Source organism: Talpa europaea (genome assembly GCF_964194135.1).
Source record: "Talpa europaea genome assembly, chromosome: 15".
Taxonomy (NCBI): domain Eukaryota; kingdom Metazoa; phylum Chordata; class Mammalia; order Eulipotyphla; family Talpidae; genus Talpa; species Talpa europaea.
In genome coordinates this window covers 33,472,867-33,492,749 of record NC_140083.1, presented here as the reverse complement: position 1 = coordinate 33,492,749, position 19,883 = coordinate 33,472,867, and the positions used below count along the sequence as shown (strand labels likewise).

Sequence of the window (19,883 nt, the reverse complement as noted above, 5' to 3'; positions counted from 1 at the left end):
TTACTGCTTAATCCAATAATGGCTATGAATACCTGCTCCATGTCAGGGCTGGGCAGCTTTCAGACTCTGCTTTGGGGAGATATATCATCCTAGAGGGGAAAGGAGAGCAGAGCATGTTTCCTTACTATTAATATGTAACAGATTTTCCCTTTTGTAACTTCTGTTTTTCAGTGATCTGTCTTACAACCTGCTAGAAGATTTACCCAGTTTCTCAGTCTGCCAAAAGCTTCAGAAAATGTACGTCTCTAAGGGTCTTTTAGTCACCTATCAAAAAACAAGAGCCAAAACTCACATTTCCAGGGGTCATTGCTTATCTTATGGTTCACTGAGGAGACATCTGATGCTTTTCCTTCTTACATATGCAAGGTGTGATTATATAGGAGGACGATAAAATTGGGAAACAGATAATAATATTTTATCATACATTGTGAAGCATAGCATATGTAAGGCATTTCTTGAATATTTGGTTTTTTCCCTCCTAACTTGGTATAAGAACTGGGTTTTTTTTGAACTTCAGAATTTTTATAAACTTACCTATACAATAAGTGGTGTTATTTTTAATATGGGGGGACTTGGGTTTGTTTATGTTTGTTTCTCATTAGTCATCTTTGGAGGAGGTGCCATATTTGTCATATTTTATGCATGAGACACTTTAAAATTGCTCTCTTAAAACAGCCTCCTCCACAAAACATTAGCCTTATTCCTTTATAGTCATGTTGATCATAACAATGTTAACCATCTATCCTTTCCCAGTTAATTTTTCTCTGATGCCTGGGAAATTAAAGGAGAAAAAAAAAAACCCACCAAATCCATCTCTAAAAGACAAAGATTTGACCTTCCCAAAGACCCTGAAAGAAAACAAGAGAAGCTCGAATGCAAGGCCAGGAGCAGGGTCCTGAACATGTTTGAATGATGATAGCATTTGGAATAGAGTTTTATATCCACCCACGGGAACTAACTGCTTTGAAAGAGATGTGTATACATTTTAATGCTCTTTTTAAAACAAAGCAAACTTTTTTTAAATGGTCACTTGATAGTCACAATTCATGGGTTCCTTTGATGGAAGGCAGCTAATCCCTCAGTAAAAGTGCTCTGAAAACTACTCTTTGAAACCAGTGACTTTGAAATCAATCTTGGAACTCTGTCATTTCAGAGACCTCCGCCATAACGCAATCTATGAAATTAAAGTTGACACTTTCCAGCAGTTGCTTGGCCTCCGATCTCTGTGAGTATCACCTCCCGGCACCTTCTCAACACAGACCACTTTCTTTCTCTTTTAAGTCTTCCCCTAAAATATTTTCTTTTCAAGATATACTCAGAGTGTTGGTCCTTCATGCATATATTTGCTATGGAAAGGCAAATATTTTGCTTGTGATAATTTTAGGAATAAATTCAAAAGTAGTAAATTTGTAATCTGCCCTCTGCCAGTCAGCAGATGTGAACATTTAATAAAAAAGAGGCAGGTCAAGCTGCTGAGTGGCCTCCAAAATGTGTTTCTGCCCTCAGCCTGGAATTGGCAGGAATTGCTTTGCATACAAAAGGATGACACGCAATTCTTTCTGCCTGTTTTGCTTTCTGGGTTAAACAGTTCTTAACAAGTGTCTCAGAGCACTAAGAATCACCTGGGGGCTTCTGTGAAAACCTGCCTCCTGATTTAGAATCCCTGGAGGCAGGCCCAAGAATCTGCATTTTAACAAGTACTTTAAGGTGTAAGCACAACTCGTGGAAATTACTTCTGTTGCTCAAATGACTAAACTTTGTAAATATGACCCTCATGAAATAATACTATTTCCAAAGCTCTAAATTCACTCTTAAGTATCACCTTCTCCTAAAAATATATTTTGAAAGCCATCTTGTTCTGAATTTAATTGTGTTGCCCATTCCTTATGTTTGGTCTAAATCATTTTGTGAAATCCTTTTACTTTTTTTAAATAAATGTAAAACAAAAATGCCTTAGCCACCTTTGCTACCTGCCTTATTTACCAGGTTGGAATTCTTGCTGTTTGCAAAAGTCAGTTTTATTTTAAAAGGTTGATATAGTTGAGAACAATATATTCTATAACTGAAATTTGCTAAGAGAGTAGAACTTCAATATTCTCTCTCACACGCAAAAATATAGATAAAAGAATACTGTGTATTTCTATACACATATACACGTATATAAACATACAAGTTGCATATATTTTTAAAAAGGAGAAAGACTGTCCTCTAAGGATACCAAAAGAATGTGACACAGATTCTGCAGGTTATATCTCAGGCCCCCCTGAATTCTTCCTGCCTCTGAGGCCTCACATCAGGTCACTTAAACCAAACTCCACCAGTTCCAACTCATTCACTCTTGTAGCTCAGGTCCGTGGACTCACTCACCTGGATCACCATCATCATCTTTTTAACCTGTCTTTCCACCATCAGTCTCTACACATCCATCTCATTCTCCAAAGACTATCTTTCTTCAGTAGAAATTCAATCATGTTCCTTTCCTGCTACAAACATCTGCTTTTCCCCTACTGTCTTCCAAGACTAAGACCAAACTTCCCAGAATTGTCCTTCAAAACCTGATTCCAACTTCCTGCTACAACTTCCTCTCTCACCCACAAGTTCCCACTCCCCTGACACCCTACTGTTGATTCTCCCAGTCCCCATGATTCCTCCCCACTCAACTTGCCCCTGATCATCCCTGCACTAGAATAAGAGCTTCTGCACTGAGCGCTGCCTGATGCCCTTTGCTAATCCTCTGCTACTCAGCTCTGTCCTCAGCACCAGTATCAGGTAGACGGTGCTTTACCTGGAAACAACAACTTCTTCATCTTTGTACCCCCAGGGTCTAGTGCAGTGGTTCTTTCGGTATTTACTTAAGAATTCCAAACATGTTCTGAGCAAAAATACCAGGGCCTCTGAAGTCAGCTTGGGTTTGAATCCCAGCTCCTGACATTACTGACTTTCAGCACGTCACTTACTACTTTGTGCTTCATTCCTCACCAGTAAAATGGGGCTAATGATAATTTTACCTTTTAGAGCTGTGCTAAGGGTTATGAAATAACACACTTAAAAAAACAAACAACAGAAACAACCTCATAACCTGGCACATATTAAATATACAATAGCATCATGATCATTGTTATTATTATTATTTTCATCATTATTAGAACATGTATATATCTTTTAGGGTATAGCAGTGAAGGTCCTGGCAGGAAATGAATTCACCCTAGATGGTTCAAATGAAGGGACATGTACATAGAGGTTGGTAGGGAGCAAGCAAGGGATGGGTGTGCATGACCAACAGTGTGACCAAGACTGGGGCTGAGCGAGGAAAGGGTGCTTCCAAACCCCAGAAGGAGCTGAGGCACAGGGAAGGGATGCCTATGCCATGAGAAAGTGCAGCTGCTGCCAGAGATAAGATTCCAAAACTGAGGGAGCAAACCACAAGTGCCCAGCTCGATCCTGAGGGGGTTTCCACAGGGAATCCAACTGGAACAGCAGGAACCGGTGGGGAGCAGCCTGCTTGCACACCCTGGGGCACACAGCAGAGCAGGAAGTGGTGCCTCCAGGGCGACTGAGAGGATTCCAGCTCACGCTCACAAATAGAAATGGAATTATAGTCCTTTGAACATATAAATTCTCCCGTCTTTACTTAAAACTTAGTCAAGTTTCTACAAAGCCCCATGGCCTACTTTCCTGGTATCCCGCTCTGTCAAGCTCATGGGCCCCCATGTACTACTTACAGCTATCAAAGCAACTCTGATAGATGGCATGACCAGTTTCCCTCACTGGACACATGTCTCAAGAGCTGCTTAAGAGGAGGCAGCTCTTTCCTCAATTCTCCAAGCCAGACCATCATTCTTAGTTTCCTCTCTCCTTCCATGTCATTACTTCCTCCGGTTAGCTGGAATTTTCTTCTGTTCTGGGATCAATGAAAAGGTGTAGAATAAAAAAAAAAAATCCTTGAGTTTTTTATGCAAATGAAGGGGACTTTCAAATGTGAATATAAATATTCTGTGAATACCATTTATCCAAGATAACCAGGGAAACTGATAGTCATAAGTAAGTGACTATCAGTAAATGGTAGAGAAAAAGTGATTCTGGTCACTTCCAAGTTACTCAAATATCTACACTTAAGTTACCTTATTAGTTAAACATTTTGAAAATGCAAATTTTAAGTCCATTGCTTCTTTTCCTAAAATGTGGAAATTCTTATTCCTGCTAAATTATCTGTTTTATTACATATGTGTGTTGAGTGAATTTTATTTCTCCATAAATTATAGACTTATCTGTAATTATAACAGGATTTTTTTTCCAACATAAATTAGCCCCTCTTTTATTCATTTCCCAGTTAAGAATTAAAATGTCCATCTCCTTTACAGGGAATTTTTTTTTAAGGCATCTCCATATTTCCCTTAAGGCCTGACATGCATGGGCGATATGGCCCATGTCTTGCTGGGTCTCATTACATTAAAATTTACTTGCTTGTCAGAGGAAGAACCTCAGAAGTTCCTGTCTTTTCCCACTCTCCTACCCACACTCACCTTAGGAATGCCTTAATAAAATTTTACGACCATATTACAGTCAACTTTTAGCAAGAAGAAAATAAAATCTGAAAAAATCACCTGAATGACTTTTCCTCCATTGATTTAAATGAGGCTAACTTAAATTTCTCTCTCTAATCAGTTTTACTCTGTGAAGTATGACTTGGTAAGCTAAATTGTTCAAATAGAAATTAAATTTTGGTAGAAGAATGAATATATATGGGAAAACTTCACCTGGTTTTGTGTGTGTGTGTGTGTAATTCACTCATTTACCTTTTTTTTTAAATAGGAATTTGGCTTGGAACAAAATTGCCATTATTCACCCCAATGCTTTTTCTACTCTGCCATCTCTAAGAAAGCTGTGAGTATTTCACTTGTTTATGGCAAGACTTTTAATAATTGGGGACAATCGATTTAATTTAAAATATTGGTTTTGCTTAAGAAGCCCACAGGCACGGATTGCCCATCGCTCAAACGTTAGCCATCCATGGCTGTATCTGACCAGAGATATGGGCCTTTAGGTGGATAATTGACGATCTGGGTGACAGTTGGTTGTGGTTACTGAGGTGAAATTTTCCATTTTTGCTGAGTGATTACTCAGCAGATAGAATGGAATAAGATTTCAATTCAATTTTAAGGGGCTTTCGTTTTAGAGTTTACAGTCTTGACTGACAGAAAACCTTCCTGTACTTTGTTTTTCCCACTTCCCCTTTCCACCTGTCCTTCCTTCCTCATGTTTCCCTAATTGAGAAAGGAGTAATTGGTCAGACGGTAAGAAAGGCTGATGGGAATGAAGCCCCCTTCCGAGACTCTTCCCTCATCACTAACTTAATCCAGTCAGCATCACTTTTCAAATTAAGTGCAACGCCTTCCACTGGATTTTAAATGTCCCCACCTGACAAAATGAAGCTGAATCTAGAAATTACAATCTGGATGTGATGAAAACATCCCCCTTCACACCCACAATTTTTTTTTTTGATGATTTTTTTTTTTTATAGAGGCATGTTTTATTTATTTATTTGTTTGTTTGTTTGTTTTGTTTATACATGCACTGGGTACAGTCAGAAGCGCGGGAGGGTGAGAGAATTCACCAGAGCCAGAGCGGGGAGCAGAGCAGGCAGAAGGACCGAAGTACACTGCTGAGGGGAGCAGTGGGCGGCAGGAGAGGTCTGCACGCCATGTGGGACCCTCCTCCAGTGGCCGGGGAGCAACCGGGGATCGAACCCGCGCTGCAGAGGCCGCGGGCAGCTTCGCAACCCAGCGCTCAACCGCTGCCCCACCGGGGAGGCCCCACACCCACAATTTTGATCTAACATGGAAAAGTTTTCAGGAGCTCAAACCAAAATGGTTCCCTTATCATTAAGACTAAGGACCCTGCTTAGAGTTTTTATTGAGCACTTTGATAATCTTTCAGTTGCTTTTTTAACATAGATGCTTTATGGTAACACAAACTAAAAGCCAATTGTTGTTTGATGTTTTGCAGGGACCTATCGGCCAACAGCCTGTCGTCTTTTCCTGTAACTGGGTTACATGGTTTAACTCACTTAAAATTAACAGGAAATCATGCCTTACAGAGCTTGATATCATCTGAAAACTTTCCAGAACTCAAGTGAGTTTGTCATTAAAGCTAATAAGATACATTTGTGGTCATGTGAAATAATAGACGTGTTATAGTGGTTTTCAAAATTTATGAGGTCATGGGACTCTTTTGAATTGCAGTTCGTGCCTTCAAGTACCCCCCACCCCAGGGTATTGTTAGGACAAGCCCTGAAGAGGGAGAATGTGTCTTCCTGGCCACACTTCCTTTTGTTTTCAAAGATGCCTCCCGGAATCATAAAGTTCATAGAAAGAGTTTGAAAATCATTGATCCATGGGATATAAACTAGAACATGTAATTAAATAACATTATAACTTTATCATACTCCTGTTTACATTTTTTAATTCATCTCACTTGTGTCTGCTCTAGATGTACTAAATTCCTTATTTATTTAAGGAAGTAATGCTCTTTAAAATCTGTTATGTTTATTATCAATAAAGAAATGCTTTGGAAGATTTTATATACATATTAAACCACATTATTTTTTCACTTTTGAAACCATAAACACACTTTTAAGATGATAATCCCAAGAGAGAGAGTAGAAAGTAGATGAGAGAAAAAATATCTAAAAAAATACCCCCTAAATACATTTTTTGTTATTTCCTTCCAGATTTGGTTTCCAATGTATTTTTAATTGTTAGAGTAACAGTATGCACATCACTTAACATTATGTCATAAATACTTGTAAGTACAACTTTCCTAGCAATCATTTTTTAGGTTTTTTATTATGAAAATTTTCCAGCACAAAAGTAGAGAAAATAATGTGATATACCCATCACTTAGCTTCCGCAGTTTTCAACATTTCATAGCAATAACTTTTAGCAATTACATTGTTATTATAAATAGCACTGTAATGAACATTTTTATGTACATGATTTATATTTTCTATTATTTATTTAGGATAAAATCCAGAGACAATTATTCCATAATTATCCTGTGTTTTTGTTTGACCTGTGTTTTTACTTGACCTATGTTCTTGTTTGGTTTTGCTCATTTAAAGGGTTATTGAGATGCCTTATGCTTACCAGTGCTGTGCATTTGGAGTGTGTGAGAATGTCTATAAAATTTCTAATCAGTGGAATAAAGGTGACAACAGTAGTACAGAAGACCTTCACAAGAAAGATGCTGGGATGTTTCAACTTCAAGGTAAGGTCTGCTACGTCATGGCAATAAAATTGTGTCTGGGTAGATCTTGAAAAGTAACCCAGCTCCAGACAAGCCCTTATGTGGCACTTTTGCAAATTGGGAATCAATCCCAATTTTCAAAGACTCCCAGAGAATAAGTCCATCAGGATTCATTGTAAAATTTTATCTTTTTTGTAAGTGAATTCTTAAAACATATAATTAGATCCCCTTTAGTATATATTGTCCTCAGGGATGACTATTAACTTTGATATCAATATAACCATCAACTTTTAAAAGGTCCTCATCCTGTGGATACCTTTTTCAAACATGCATCTCAATTTTTTTTCTCCAGTAGATAAAATGTATTTCTATTCTTATGACCTAGAGGGAGTGGAAGCTACAGGCATTTAAATGCCTCCAATTTCAGTGGAAGGGCTTAGAAATCCAACTAATTCTAAAACACTCTTTCCTTCTACCCCCTACAGGGGTATCTGTCAGGAAGGTAAAATGAGGTAATGTCTGTAAAGCACTTGGCTTTCCTTGAAGTAAGACCTTACTTAAATAGACAGCAATGCACTCCAACCACACCTGTGGTGATTAGGAGTCCTCTAGGCAGCGCCCGCTTCCCTTTCCCTGCCAACCTTGCAAGTTTGCACAGAGTCTAAATAGACTGGCTTTTCTTTCTCTGGCCTTAATGACTTGTTGATTCCCAAACTAGTTTGATTCAGTCTGACTACAGATTATAGGAATATCTCTTCCTGCTCATATCAGTTTTAGGGAGCTGATAGTCTGATCCTTGGCTTCTTTGCTTTAGGCCACACTATGTGTATTGCTCCTGTTCTTACTTTAGGTTTTTTCTCCACCTTCATCCATTCTTTTTCTTTTTTAATTTATTTATGCATACAGGAGCTGGGGTGCAGGCCAGAGGTGTGTGTATGGGGGGAGGAGTGGTTGAGAGTTCAAAGCTGTCCGCAGCCACTGCAGCACAAGTTCGATCCTCGGCCAGGGAGCTATCCACATGGCTCAGCAGACCTCTCCTAACTCGCCCACTGCTCCCCTCAGCAGTGTATTTCGGTCTACCCTCCTGTTCTGTTCCCCACTCTGTCTCTGGTGAATCCTCTCACGCCCCCACACTTCTTGGTTTGTTACTTGGTTTGTTCTCTCTAAAGCAGAATTCCCTGTGAAAGACTGAAGCTTCCTATACCTGACTCTTCCCCTTGTGCTCAGAGAACACAGCCCAGAACATTTGCACTTAGCTTTCTAAGTTAGAAATGTGGGTCAGGTGGTCCTACCACTGAATGAAGAGGCCCACAGCCTCTAATTTTGGTCAGTGCTGTATGGGGCCATCGTGACCTCCAAGGAATTGGAGGTTAGTTGTTATGACCTGATGTTGGGCTAGAATACTAGAATGCCATACAGTAATTTGAGTAGAACATCTGAAGGCTGCTTTATAATAGACTTGTAAGAAAGCCAGAGCCCAGGGAAAAAAGGACGTCTAAAGGTCAGTTTCCTCTGTGACATGTCCTGTCTGGAGGACAATCTAGGTCTCTCCTCCATAGGGTTTGGTCTCCTATAAGGAGAGATAGAGCTGACCATTCCAGGACTTCTCATTCCTGCAGATGAGCGTGACCTTGAAGATTTTCTGCTTGACTTTGAGGAAGATCTGAAAGCCCTTCATTCGGTGCAATGCTCACCTTCCCCAGGTAAGACTGGCATTGGGGTGGTCTCAGCAGTGATGCCCACCTCTGACTCTGAGCCATCAAGCACATTTTGGTTGCATTTCAAACCAAAATCAATGCCACCTTTGTGGCTTATCCATCTCTCTCTATGGGTAACTGTAAGATATAAATGGTTTTTCCTTGGAGTTGTCTCCATTCAAAAGTAGGATTTTTTTTTAGATTTTTTTAATCAGATGAATGGAGACTAAAAATCCCTAATGCAGTTAGAAGAATATATCATTTAAAAATGATAAATAAAATAATAAAATAAAAATGATATTAGCAATTAAGCCTGAACTATTATGCAACAGTCTAGCTTCTTGTAATCAATGATTTTTTTTAAGTGATTGCATTTAAGTCTTCCCTAATAGATAGTTGGTTAAAACAAATAATAATTTATACAGATAAGGAAAGTCTATATATAGAGAGAAAAGTAAATATATATGTATATGTATTTTATATACTGACTTCACCTAATAGTTCTCAGAAACAGGATAGTCCAATCAAAAAAAAAAAAAAAAAACAAAAACAAACAAACAAAAGACAGCTGAGAAGTGTTGAGGTTTTATTTTAACAATTAGACTACCATTGCCACCAAACATCAAATATCAAGCTAAACCTAAAATAAGAGTTTTATGACATGCACCTTCATACTAGTCACACTTCTAATAATGTGGAGTGTTCCCTAGGACTTCTTCTCTGTTTAAAGAACCTTTTGAATGGTCTTGAAGAATTCTGAAGGGAAAAAAAAAAAGATAAAAGCCCAAAAGATGTTTTTTTTAATCTGACCCCAACATTGTTGTATTTGAGGTACTTTAATCAAGTGATTCCAATTCCCCCATCTCCGGGCCTTCCTGGTGGCATAAGGGGTTAAGACGCAACCTATGGAGCTGTCCCTAGCCACTGCAGCAAAAGTTCAATCCCCAGCCAGGTTGCTGCCACGTTGCGCGGCAGACCTCTCCTGCCTCACCCGCTGCTCCCCTCAGCAGTGTGTTTCAATCAATCCACCTGTTCTGTTCCCCACCCTGTCTCTGGTGAATCCTCTCAACCCCCACAACTCTCTGACCTGTGCCGCAGTTCTTGTGTGTATAAATAAAATACATCTTAAAAAAAAAAAGAAAGAAATTCCCCATCTCCATTCTCTGTGCCTAGCATGAAAAGGTAACAAAAGCTCCAGTCAGTGCTGCATGGGATCTGAGGCTATAACAGGTGGTTTAACAAAGAGCTTGCCCCAGGGCACCCTGTGTTAACTAGGGCTGTTACAGGCCTCTGCTCAGTGTCCTTAGAGGAGAAACAATAAGGTAATCTGACAAAAACTATAAACCCTAATTTAATACCCAGGCTTTGTCTTCCATGGCCCTCTAGGCCCCTTCAAACTCTGCGAGTACCTGTTCGGTAGCTGGCTGATCCGGATCGGAGTGTGGACCATAGCGGTTTTGGCACTTACTTGTAACGCCTTGGTGACTTCAACAGTGTTCCGAGCCCCTCTGTACATTTCTTCCATAAAACTGCTAATTGGGTTGATCGCAGCGGTGAACATGCTCATGGGGGTCTGCAGCGCGGTGCTCGCTGGCGTGGATGCCTTCACTTTTGGCAGCTTTGCGCAGCACGGGGCGTGGTGGGAGCAGGGCATCGGCTGCCAGGTCGTCGGATTTTTGACCATTTTTGCTTCGGAATCGTCTGTTTTCCTGCTCACCCTGGCAGCCCTGGAGCGTGGCTTCTCTGTGAAATACTCAGCAAAGTTTGAAACGAAAACGATTTTCTCCAGCCTGAAAGCTGTCATCGCGCTCTGCGTGCTGCTGGCGGCCACCATCGCCACGGTGCCCCTGCTGGGGGGCAGCGAGTACAGCGCGTCCCCACTCTGCCTGCCACTGCCCTTTGGGGAGCCCAGCGCCTCGGGCTACACGGTGGCGCTCGTCTTGCTCAATTCCCTCTGCTTCCTTGTGATGACCATCGCCTACACCAAGCTCTACTGCAATTTGGAAAAGGGAGACCTGGAGAATATTTGGGACTGTTCCATGGTGAAGCATATCGCCCTGTTGCTCTTCACCAACTGCATTCTCTACTGCCCGGTGGCTTTTTTGTCCTTCTCCTCTTTACTAAACCTCACATTTATCAGTCCCGAAGTAATTAAATTTATTCTTCTGGTGATTGTCCCGCTTCCTGCCTGTCTCAATCCCCTCCTCTACATCCTCTTCAATCCCCATTTTAAGGAAGATTTGGGGAACCTAGGAAAGCGAACCCACTTCTGGACAAGATCAAAACACTCAAACCTCATGTCTATTAACTCTGATGATGTTGAGAAACAGTCCTGTGACTCCACCCAGGCCTTGGTGACCTTCACCAGCGCCAGCATAGCCTACGACCTGCCTTCCAATTCCGGGGCCCCACCGGCTTATCCTTCGACTGACAGCTGTCATCTTTCATCGGTTGCATTTGTCCCATGTCTGTAATCAACAGAGAAGAGAAAACCTTTTCAAAAATTGAAGATCCAAAAACATGAACTTGAGTACATCAGAGAAGTAGTTAAAATGAGCTGAGCTGAATTTGATTTTTGCTTAAAATCTCCCAGTGTGAAAAAGCTAACAAACTATTAATACGGGGGACACAAAAAGTAAATCTAAATGCTGCTTGTATAATTTGTTCAGCTAAGAGATAGAGCAGTCACACTATTTAGATAAACCCGGCTTGTGAGTGAGAGAGAGAGAGAGAGAGAAAGAGAGGAGATTCTCTGTGATTTTAATGGAATTCTCTTAAACTTACTAATCTAATGATAAGGGAGCATAACCACTTGCTCACAAAAGGATTTTTTAACCTAAAAACTCCTCAAATGGTGACTGGAGGTAGTAGGAAATAGGGTTTTAAATGGTCTATGTTACTAAGTAAAAATTGTGACCAAAGGACTTTATTTTAATGACTTCATGGAGATGTTTTAATCCTCCTTGGTGTTTCCTCAGAAAGGATCCTTCCAGGTCACCAGCTCCCCTCCTACCCCCATGGATAAAGTAAGACATTATTCACTCACTGTGTTCACATTTTTTGGAGACACAAAGTTTCCTATATCAGCATTAGATAGTCCCCACCTTCAGTGGAATGAAATTGCTTACAAATACTTTGAAAGATAAATGAACTCAAATTCTTAAACTGTCACTAAGGCAATCATGTATAGGTAAGTTTTGCCTTACCTAATTTATTTTTTAACTCCTTGGTTCCCAGAGTTCAGAAGACAAGTCCATTGCCAGCAATGGACACGTCTAGAAAAGATGGTAAGCAACCTGGAATTTTTTTTTTCCTGGGTGGGTGCTCATTTTTGGCATGAGTTGTATCAGTTGGCTGCATTTTAAAGTAATGATCAAATGTAGACGTGACATAAATTCACTGACACAACTTCTTATAGTTTCTCCAGTAACTCTTGCAACTATGTTTGAAACCACTTGGGATTCAACAGAGACTTGATAACATATAATGCTGATTATTTAGCTTGGTTTTAGCTGTGTTGTCTTTGGATCATCCTACCTGATGTCAGGAACATGACCTCTATACGTATTCCATTTTAAATACATGTTTTGGGTATTTTAAAAGCCAAAAGCATTAAATATTGTAGGTCACAGGATTAATTCAAAACTACTATTCTATATTAGTTTCAATACAACAAAATCAAAAGACTGTTAGGTAGATTTATTTTTATATAAGCATGTTTATTTTGATCAGATGTTTTAACTTGGAATTGAAAAAAATACATTTATGAGATGTTTTATAAGATGTGTAAATATAGAACTGTATTTATTACTACAGTAAAGATTCAATGACACTAAGGATCATGATAATAAACCATGTACAGTGGCATATTCTTCCATATATATTGTTTCTTTGTCCACTCTCTTTAAATTCATTAACTGTATATAATATATGTAAATGTATAGTACTTGTAAATAAATTCCAAACTTGCTTTTCTATTGGATGCAAAATAAAAGAAATTTGTAATAAAATGTGTGACTGTAAAGCAAAGAATTTTAAGTCTTTTATTGGGCCCACAGACAAATATATGGTCTCCTAAATGCTTTTTAATTTCTGACATGTAAGTACATTTGATATCTAGATATCACAATATTTTGGGTATTTTGGACTTAAAAAGAAATCTTTCCACAAGAACAAGTCAAAATATCTTTACCAACTCCTGCGTTGCTTTAACTATGATGGATAGGCCATTTTATCATGATGAATGACTTGGCCAAGTTTATTGTCCCTGGTAATAGTTTAGATTTCAAAGCCAGAACCTACTTCTTTGGCAGAGTAAAACAACACAATTAGAAAGAAATGTATAAATCAATCTTAAAATTATTCAACACGAACAAGAGTTTTCTATAAATTCTATCTTTAAAAAAACATACTTCATGGCCATGAGAGATCAAGGCCAAAACTTGAGAACACGTGGTTCCCAGGGCACAAAGAAAAGTACTGTTCCCCATTCCCCTTCAGTTCCTCTACCCCAAAATGTAAGAAATGAAATGATTTTTCTAACACCTGTGCCAGACCCTCTACCTTCACCCCTGGCTCCTCTTTCTCCATACAGATTGTAAATGAAGGCCTCCCTGGTGGCACAAGGGGTTAAGCTCACAGCACTATGAAGCTATCCGCAGTACGAGTTTGATCCCCAGCCGCCAGGGAGGTGACACACATGGCACAGCAGACATCTGCTGTCTCTCCCGCTGCTCCCCTCAGCAGTGTACTTCAGTCAATCTGCCTGTTCTGTTCCCTACTCTGTCTCTGTTGAATCCTCTCACCCCCCACATCTCTGCACCCAGCTCTTGTTTGCATAAATAAATAAATATTTAAAAAAAATAAAAACACCTCAAAAAGACAGATTTCAGAATGCTTCCAGGTTGAACACATGGAGATTTGGGGACAGTAGCTCACCAGGCACAATCATGGCAGCACCATACTCTTTCTCCATACCTTGCCCTATTACACTTTTCCATCTGATCCTGAGTTACATCTTTTTTCAGTAAACTAGTAATCTAGTAAGTAAATCATTTCTCTGAGTTCTGTGAGCTGCTCCACCAAATTAGTTGAACGCGGGATGGGGGAGGGCTTTAAAATGTTCTATCCAGAGCAGGTTGGTCAGAGCACTCGTAACAAACTGGCATCTGTGACTGGTATCTGAATGGGGGACTTGAAGAGGAGGTGGGGAAAACCCACGCATAGAAATTACTGTCAGATTTGTAGAAGGAATTTTAGAGATTTAGGAAACTGCTAGAAAAGGCAGTGAAATTTTAAATCAGCATCCTGAAAACTAGAGTTTATAGCTGATGGACATTCAGTCAGTCTCTTCAATGATGATAAAGACAGACTGGAGTCTAAACAAGTTCCTCAATTTCTCCAGCTCCTGACTACCTCTGATTTTTTTTTTCCTCAAACTACTGATGAACTCTTGAAGAAGATCGCTGGTTTGGAATCTATTCTTTCTGCTGTGGTCTCTCCCCAGTTAGTGAGAAGGGAAGATCAAAGTTCAATAAGCCAGAGAGTCACAGCACAAAATCCTGGAAAGCACCTGCACAAGGAGGATGGAGCACCAAGTAACCATGCCACAGACCAAATGTTCTGTTTATGTTTCAAGTCCTTGTAGATCTGCCTTTTACTCTGCTTTACATCTTTCTTCACCCTATTTTTCATCCCAGCCTGTAAATATTAGAATACTGAGGTGACAGATTCGGTGTGGTTAGATAGGTATCTGTGATCATAAGTAATGGAAAGTAGAGACTAATTAGGAGGAAACAAGTGCAGTAAGAAAAAAAGATGTCTCACTGGAGCCCAGGGACAAGAAAACTGGACCACAAGACCTTAGCTTGGTATTGAAGAACTGAGAGATTTCAACCCAGCTCTAAGAATGTATTGTTCTTGTTACATCCTTAAATATATGGCTCCCATCATTAAAGTGACCCAGTTTCTCTTTACTTCAACCACTTCTCTTGCTACCAATTGACCATCTCTAATCTGTAATTTTTCTCTAAGTCATAGCTTTGCTTATTGGTAACTTGGATCACTCTTTTTTTTTTTGCTTATTTATTTTTATGAATTATTTTATTTTATATAAGTCTTACATCATTTTTCATTTTTGCATAATGTATGCATTTTAATTTTGGTTATATTTCCCCATACAATTCCCACCTCTTTTTCTGATCACTCTTAAGCCACCTGTTCCCCATACCACCACCCAGGGTTTCACTCCAGGCTCCATGGTTACTAATGCTTTCATGTCTCCCTCTATATCTTCCATTCCCACTCTAGAAGGGAAAGAATGTGACTGAGCATTGTTGTCCCAGGGGCAGAACTTTGGGGGCTAGGCCACCTCAGAGATCATTGCCCAGGGGTGGTTAAATTGCTTCTGGGTCCATGACCCCTGTGGATCCAATTTGTCATGGAGTAATAGGGGAGATCAGGGTAACATGATCAAAAAACCCATAGCATCTATGCTTAAGGAACCAACCAGAGCCACCTCCTTCTGCAAGCAATCATGGGCAAGAATCTTTTAGAAGAGTCTGGAGGCTAGCAGGCTCTTGATTGTCCTGTTCTGTACATGTGACTAATTTTTATTTTCCTTACTATAGGAGACAGGTTGGAGGTACTTGTCCTGCCCATACATGTCATGTAGTTACAATTGCTTCCCAGTCACAACCCCTAGTGAGTTTTCTTTGACTTAAAGTCAGATGAACCAGATATGCTTTCCAAAGCTTTTGGAATTAGGACATCAAGATAATCTAAGTCAGATGATAATGGAACAGGCACTGGAACTGAAAGGTCAAACAGAATTTTGGCTGGCATTGATACCACAAGAAGCCAAAATTATGTTTAAGTTTTGGGAAGCATAAAAGCAATGCAGAGAAAAAAAAATGAAAGACTGGGATAGCAAACAGAAGAGAATAGAAGAGGTAGACAGCATCTCTGGGTTAGAGAGGCATGCTAGAAAATTTCATTCCCTACATAGCCTGGTCTTGCTTTTTCTTCTGTTCTTAGATATCCAGAGAAGTTCTTTTTTACAGCCTTTTGATTAATCCTCCTTTTCACTTAAGCTAGCATGCAGGACTTTTTATTGGGGTTATTGTGTCTCACAAACAACTAAAATGTTACCTCTGCTGTCCAAATGATTCTAAATACCGCTGTACTGAATTTGCTAAATGTCTGGGTAAGAGCTTGTCCTCTACCCCTCGCTCCCCCAAGTTCTATAGGCATAGGGGAAAACACAGCAACGAAGTGCCAACACCTCCACCGATATGTGTCCGGAGCCGTCCGGAGTATGTGCCATGTTGCATATGCGTGCCATGAGTTCGCTTTACCGTTTCGCCTTTGGCCTTTGGAGAACCACAGGTTTTTCCTGTAAAGCACGCGAGACTGAGGGGCATAATGGGAGGAGCTAGAGGGATATAAGGAAGGAACCGCGAGAAGAAGGAAGGAAAGGAATCTGGAGGAATCACGAGGAACTGCGAGGAGACTGTAAGGAGATACGGCAAGGGTTACTGCGAGAGGAACAGAGAGAAGGCCAGGGAAGTAAGAAAGTCAGGGAAAAGAAAGACATGTAAAAGTAGGAAAAGGATAAAGGAAAAATAAAGAAGCAAACGCTAGCGTCAAGTTGTCAAGCCCCTCATTTTAATCCTCAGCCCTTCTCTTCCCGTGCCTCCAAATCCCGCGGGTCGGGACAGATATGTCATTTTCTCCCCCATTTACAATGGCTACTTATATATTTATATACATATATTCACATTTATATTTAGATACACTCTCCAAAATGACGTTGGCATTTACATAAAATACATGCGGTACATAGATATGGAATTTCTCATCTAAGAACTAAGCTATTTTTAAGAACTGCCTTTCTGTTCTCAAATAGGATATTTATTTATTTACTTAAAGATTTATTTATTTATGCATACAAGAGCTGGGGTACAGGCCAGAGGTGTGGTGGGGGTGGTGGGAATTGAGAGGATTCACCAGAGACAGAGTGGGGAACAGAACAGGTAGATCCGGGTTTCCCCTGGTGGTGCAGTGGTTGAGCGCTGGGCTGTGAAGCTGCCCGCAGCCTCTGCAGCGCCGGTTCGATTCCCGGCCACCAGCGAGGGTCCCACATGGCACGCAGACCTCTCCTGTCTCACCAGCTGCCCCCCTCAGCAGTGTATTTCGTCAGTCTGTCTGTTCTGTTCCCTGCTCTGGCTTTGGTGAATTCTCTCACCCTTCCGTGCTTCTGACTGTACCCAGTGCTTGTATAAATAAGTAAATAAATAAATCTTTAAAAAAAAGAAAAACAGAACAGGCAGATCCACTGAAATACACTGCTGAGGGGAGCAGCAGGCGAGACAGGAGAGGTCTGCCACACCATGAGGGCTGCTCCCTGATTGGCTGGGGATTGAACTCATGCTGCAGAGACTGCAGATTGCTTCATAGTGCAGTGTGTAGGGTAAACAAAATGTTAGGCTTTTCTGCCCTCCCGCCATCAGGATTGATGATGGATCCTTGCGGTCCTGAATGCATGTCTGATGGCGGGCACCTGGAATAGGGTGTGGGCATAGATAGATGGGATTCACCTGGGCTAAGACTGTGCTTTTAAGGGCGGCGTCACAGGAACGCCAGCAGAAGCCAAAGAGAAACCGAGCAGAAGCCAAAGAGAAGCCAAGAGAGAAGCAAAGAAGCAGAAGCAGAGCACGCCAGAGAGCCCAGAGAGAGTGCGGATTTGCTGGGGGCTGGGAGGCCTGCCAGCCTCCCGGCCCCCCAGCACCCCTGCCTGCCGTGTACCTGGTAATCCCAATAAAAGCCTGCAAAGCCACTGAGGACTCTGACTCCTCCTTTACCCGGTCAGCTGGATCAGAAAACCTGCACTGTGTCCAGTCCTGCCTTTACAAGTGCTTAACCCCTTGCACCACCAGGGCACCAGGGAGGCCCTCAAACAGGATATTTAGACAAAGAGAGTAGTGGGGCAGTAGATCAGACAGCCCCACCTCTGAGTGCCGGTGCCACATTGTACCCACTGGAAGGCAGATTCCTCACTTTTGGGCAGGCATAGTCCTTCATAGACTGTAGACATATTACTTAATTCCCCTGACAGCCACTTCCTTATCTATAAAATGGGGATGGCAATAGCATCTACCTCAAAGCTCAGCCTGAGGGATTGTTAATGTACCAAGCGTTCAATCCTTTGTAAACACTCAATAAATATCTAGCTATGTTCTGGAGTTTGGGAGACTCCAATAAATAGAATCTGTCTTCCCTGCTTTGTTTTGAACCTGTTGAAAACCGGGACAAACAGTAAGGCAGCTGGAGGTCAAACATCACCTTTATTGCTGATAAAGCTAATAAAAGAAAACAGGGCTTTCATCTGCAGCTAGCAGCCTCCCTAATGCTTAACCTGAGAATTCAGCAGCCTTGTCTTCCCAGCCACAGGGAAACTGGACCACCACAGTTCTCCCTACTTAGGGGCATGTTAATGTAAAGTAACATCACAGAAGAGCAGAACCAAATGTTATGTTCTTGAGGGTGGCAGCAGAGGGAAGAAAAGCTGAATCCTAAATTCTAATAAAATATGTCACTTATTCTCCCCAGGGGAAAAGTTAGTGAGAGGATGAAATGCTACTGAAGTGTTATTCTAAAAGACTTCCTTCCTTCTGGGCCTTCCTGGTGGTGCAAGGGGTTAAGACTTGGCACTGTGAAGCTATCGTCAGCCACTGCAGCATGAGTTCCATCCCCAGCCAGGGAGCTGACCCATGTGGCGCAGCAGACCTCTCCTGTCTCACCCACTGCTCCCCTCAGCAGTGTATTTCAGTCAGTCTGCCTGTTCTGCTCCCCGCTCTGTCTCTGGTGAATCCTCTCACCCCTCACACCTCTGGCTTGTATACCCCAGCTCTTGTATGCATAAATAAATAGATCTTTAAAAAAAGAAAAAGAAAAATCATAAGGCAAATATGAATCAATCTCTCACATTTTCTAGTAATACACTATATATCGCAGAATGTGGCTTAAATATCTCAGCACGTGAGCTCTCCAGAGTAGCCACATTCTTGCTCCAAGCATGGACAGCCCTGGGTGACCGGAGCCTCCCCACAAGGAGACCAGCTCTGTGTAGTTACTCCCAAGAGCAGCAGAACTCATGGTTGCCGCGGGCAGGCAGTTCCAAATTTTAAAAAAGCAGAGGAAATGGGTTGCCTGAACAGGTCGGCGCTTCCCACTCCCCTGGGAGAAGTCAGTGAGTGAGGCAAGAGGATAATGATGTGAGTGGAGCTCTCTCTCCGAGGACATGTCAAGAATAAGGAATATCCTTTTTACTGCTGGTAGCGATTATTTTTATGAAATATAACTTAAGAGGATGCCAAGCAGTGTGTGAGTTGCTGTACGTAAAACTGTCCATTTGATTAGGAGATAAGTCTGTTGTCATCCCACTTTGTACAGGAAGAAGCTGTGGCATAAAAGTCACACCAAAATTTCCCTCACTCACCTAGCAAACGGTGAAGCTGGGTCTCAGAGGTATTTCTTTGAACAGCTACACTAGTGATTCTTAAAGTACGGTCCCTGGGAAACTGTTAGAAATTCACATCCTTGGACCTCTCTGGTGGCTCAGGCAGTTGAACGCAGCACTGTGAAGCTGTTCGCAGCCTCTGCGGTGCTGGTTTGATCCCCACCAGCCACGGAGCAACCCACATGGCACAGCAGACCTCTCCTGTCTCACCCGCTGCTCCCCTCAGCAGTGTATTTCGTCAGTCTGTCTGTTCTGTTCCCCACTCTGTCTCTGGTGAATCCTCTCATCCTCCTGTACCTCTGGCCTGTACCCCAGTTCTTGTATAAATAAAATAAATCTTTAGGAAAAAAAAAATTCACATCCTCAGGCCTCACCCCAGAAACTCTGGGAGTGGCACCTGGAGGAGTGGTTTTTTGTTTTTT

General features: G+C 41.3%; 1 protein-coding gene across 3 annotated transcripts in view; it reads left to right on the top strand.

The window, feature by feature from the left end:
* The window catches only part of LGR5 (leucine rich repeat containing G protein-coupled receptor 5), a gene marked incomplete at both ends in the record, with an annotated part of 118,979 nt that extends 107,563 nt beyond the window's left edge, over positions 1 to 11,416 (top strand). For all 3 annotated transcript variants that reach the window (XM_084255014.1, XM_084255013.1, XM_084255012.1), the window contains 7 exons: positions 172 to 237; positions 1,154 to 1,225; positions 4,813 to 4,884; positions 6,007 to 6,132; positions 7,121 to 7,266; positions 8,865 to 8,948; positions 10,329 to 11,416. In XM_084255014.1, the coding sequence (XP_084111140.1) occupies positions 172 to 237; positions 1,154 to 1,225; positions 4,813 to 4,884; positions 6,007 to 6,132; positions 7,121 to 7,266; positions 8,865 to 8,948; positions 10,329 to 11,416 (1,654 nt within the window). The remainder of the gene's footprint in view (positions 1 to 171; positions 238 to 1,153; positions 1,226 to 4,812; positions 4,885 to 6,006; positions 6,133 to 7,120; positions 7,267 to 8,864; positions 8,949 to 10,328) is intronic.
* Between the last annotated feature and the right edge of the window lie 8,467 nt (positions 11,417 to 19,883).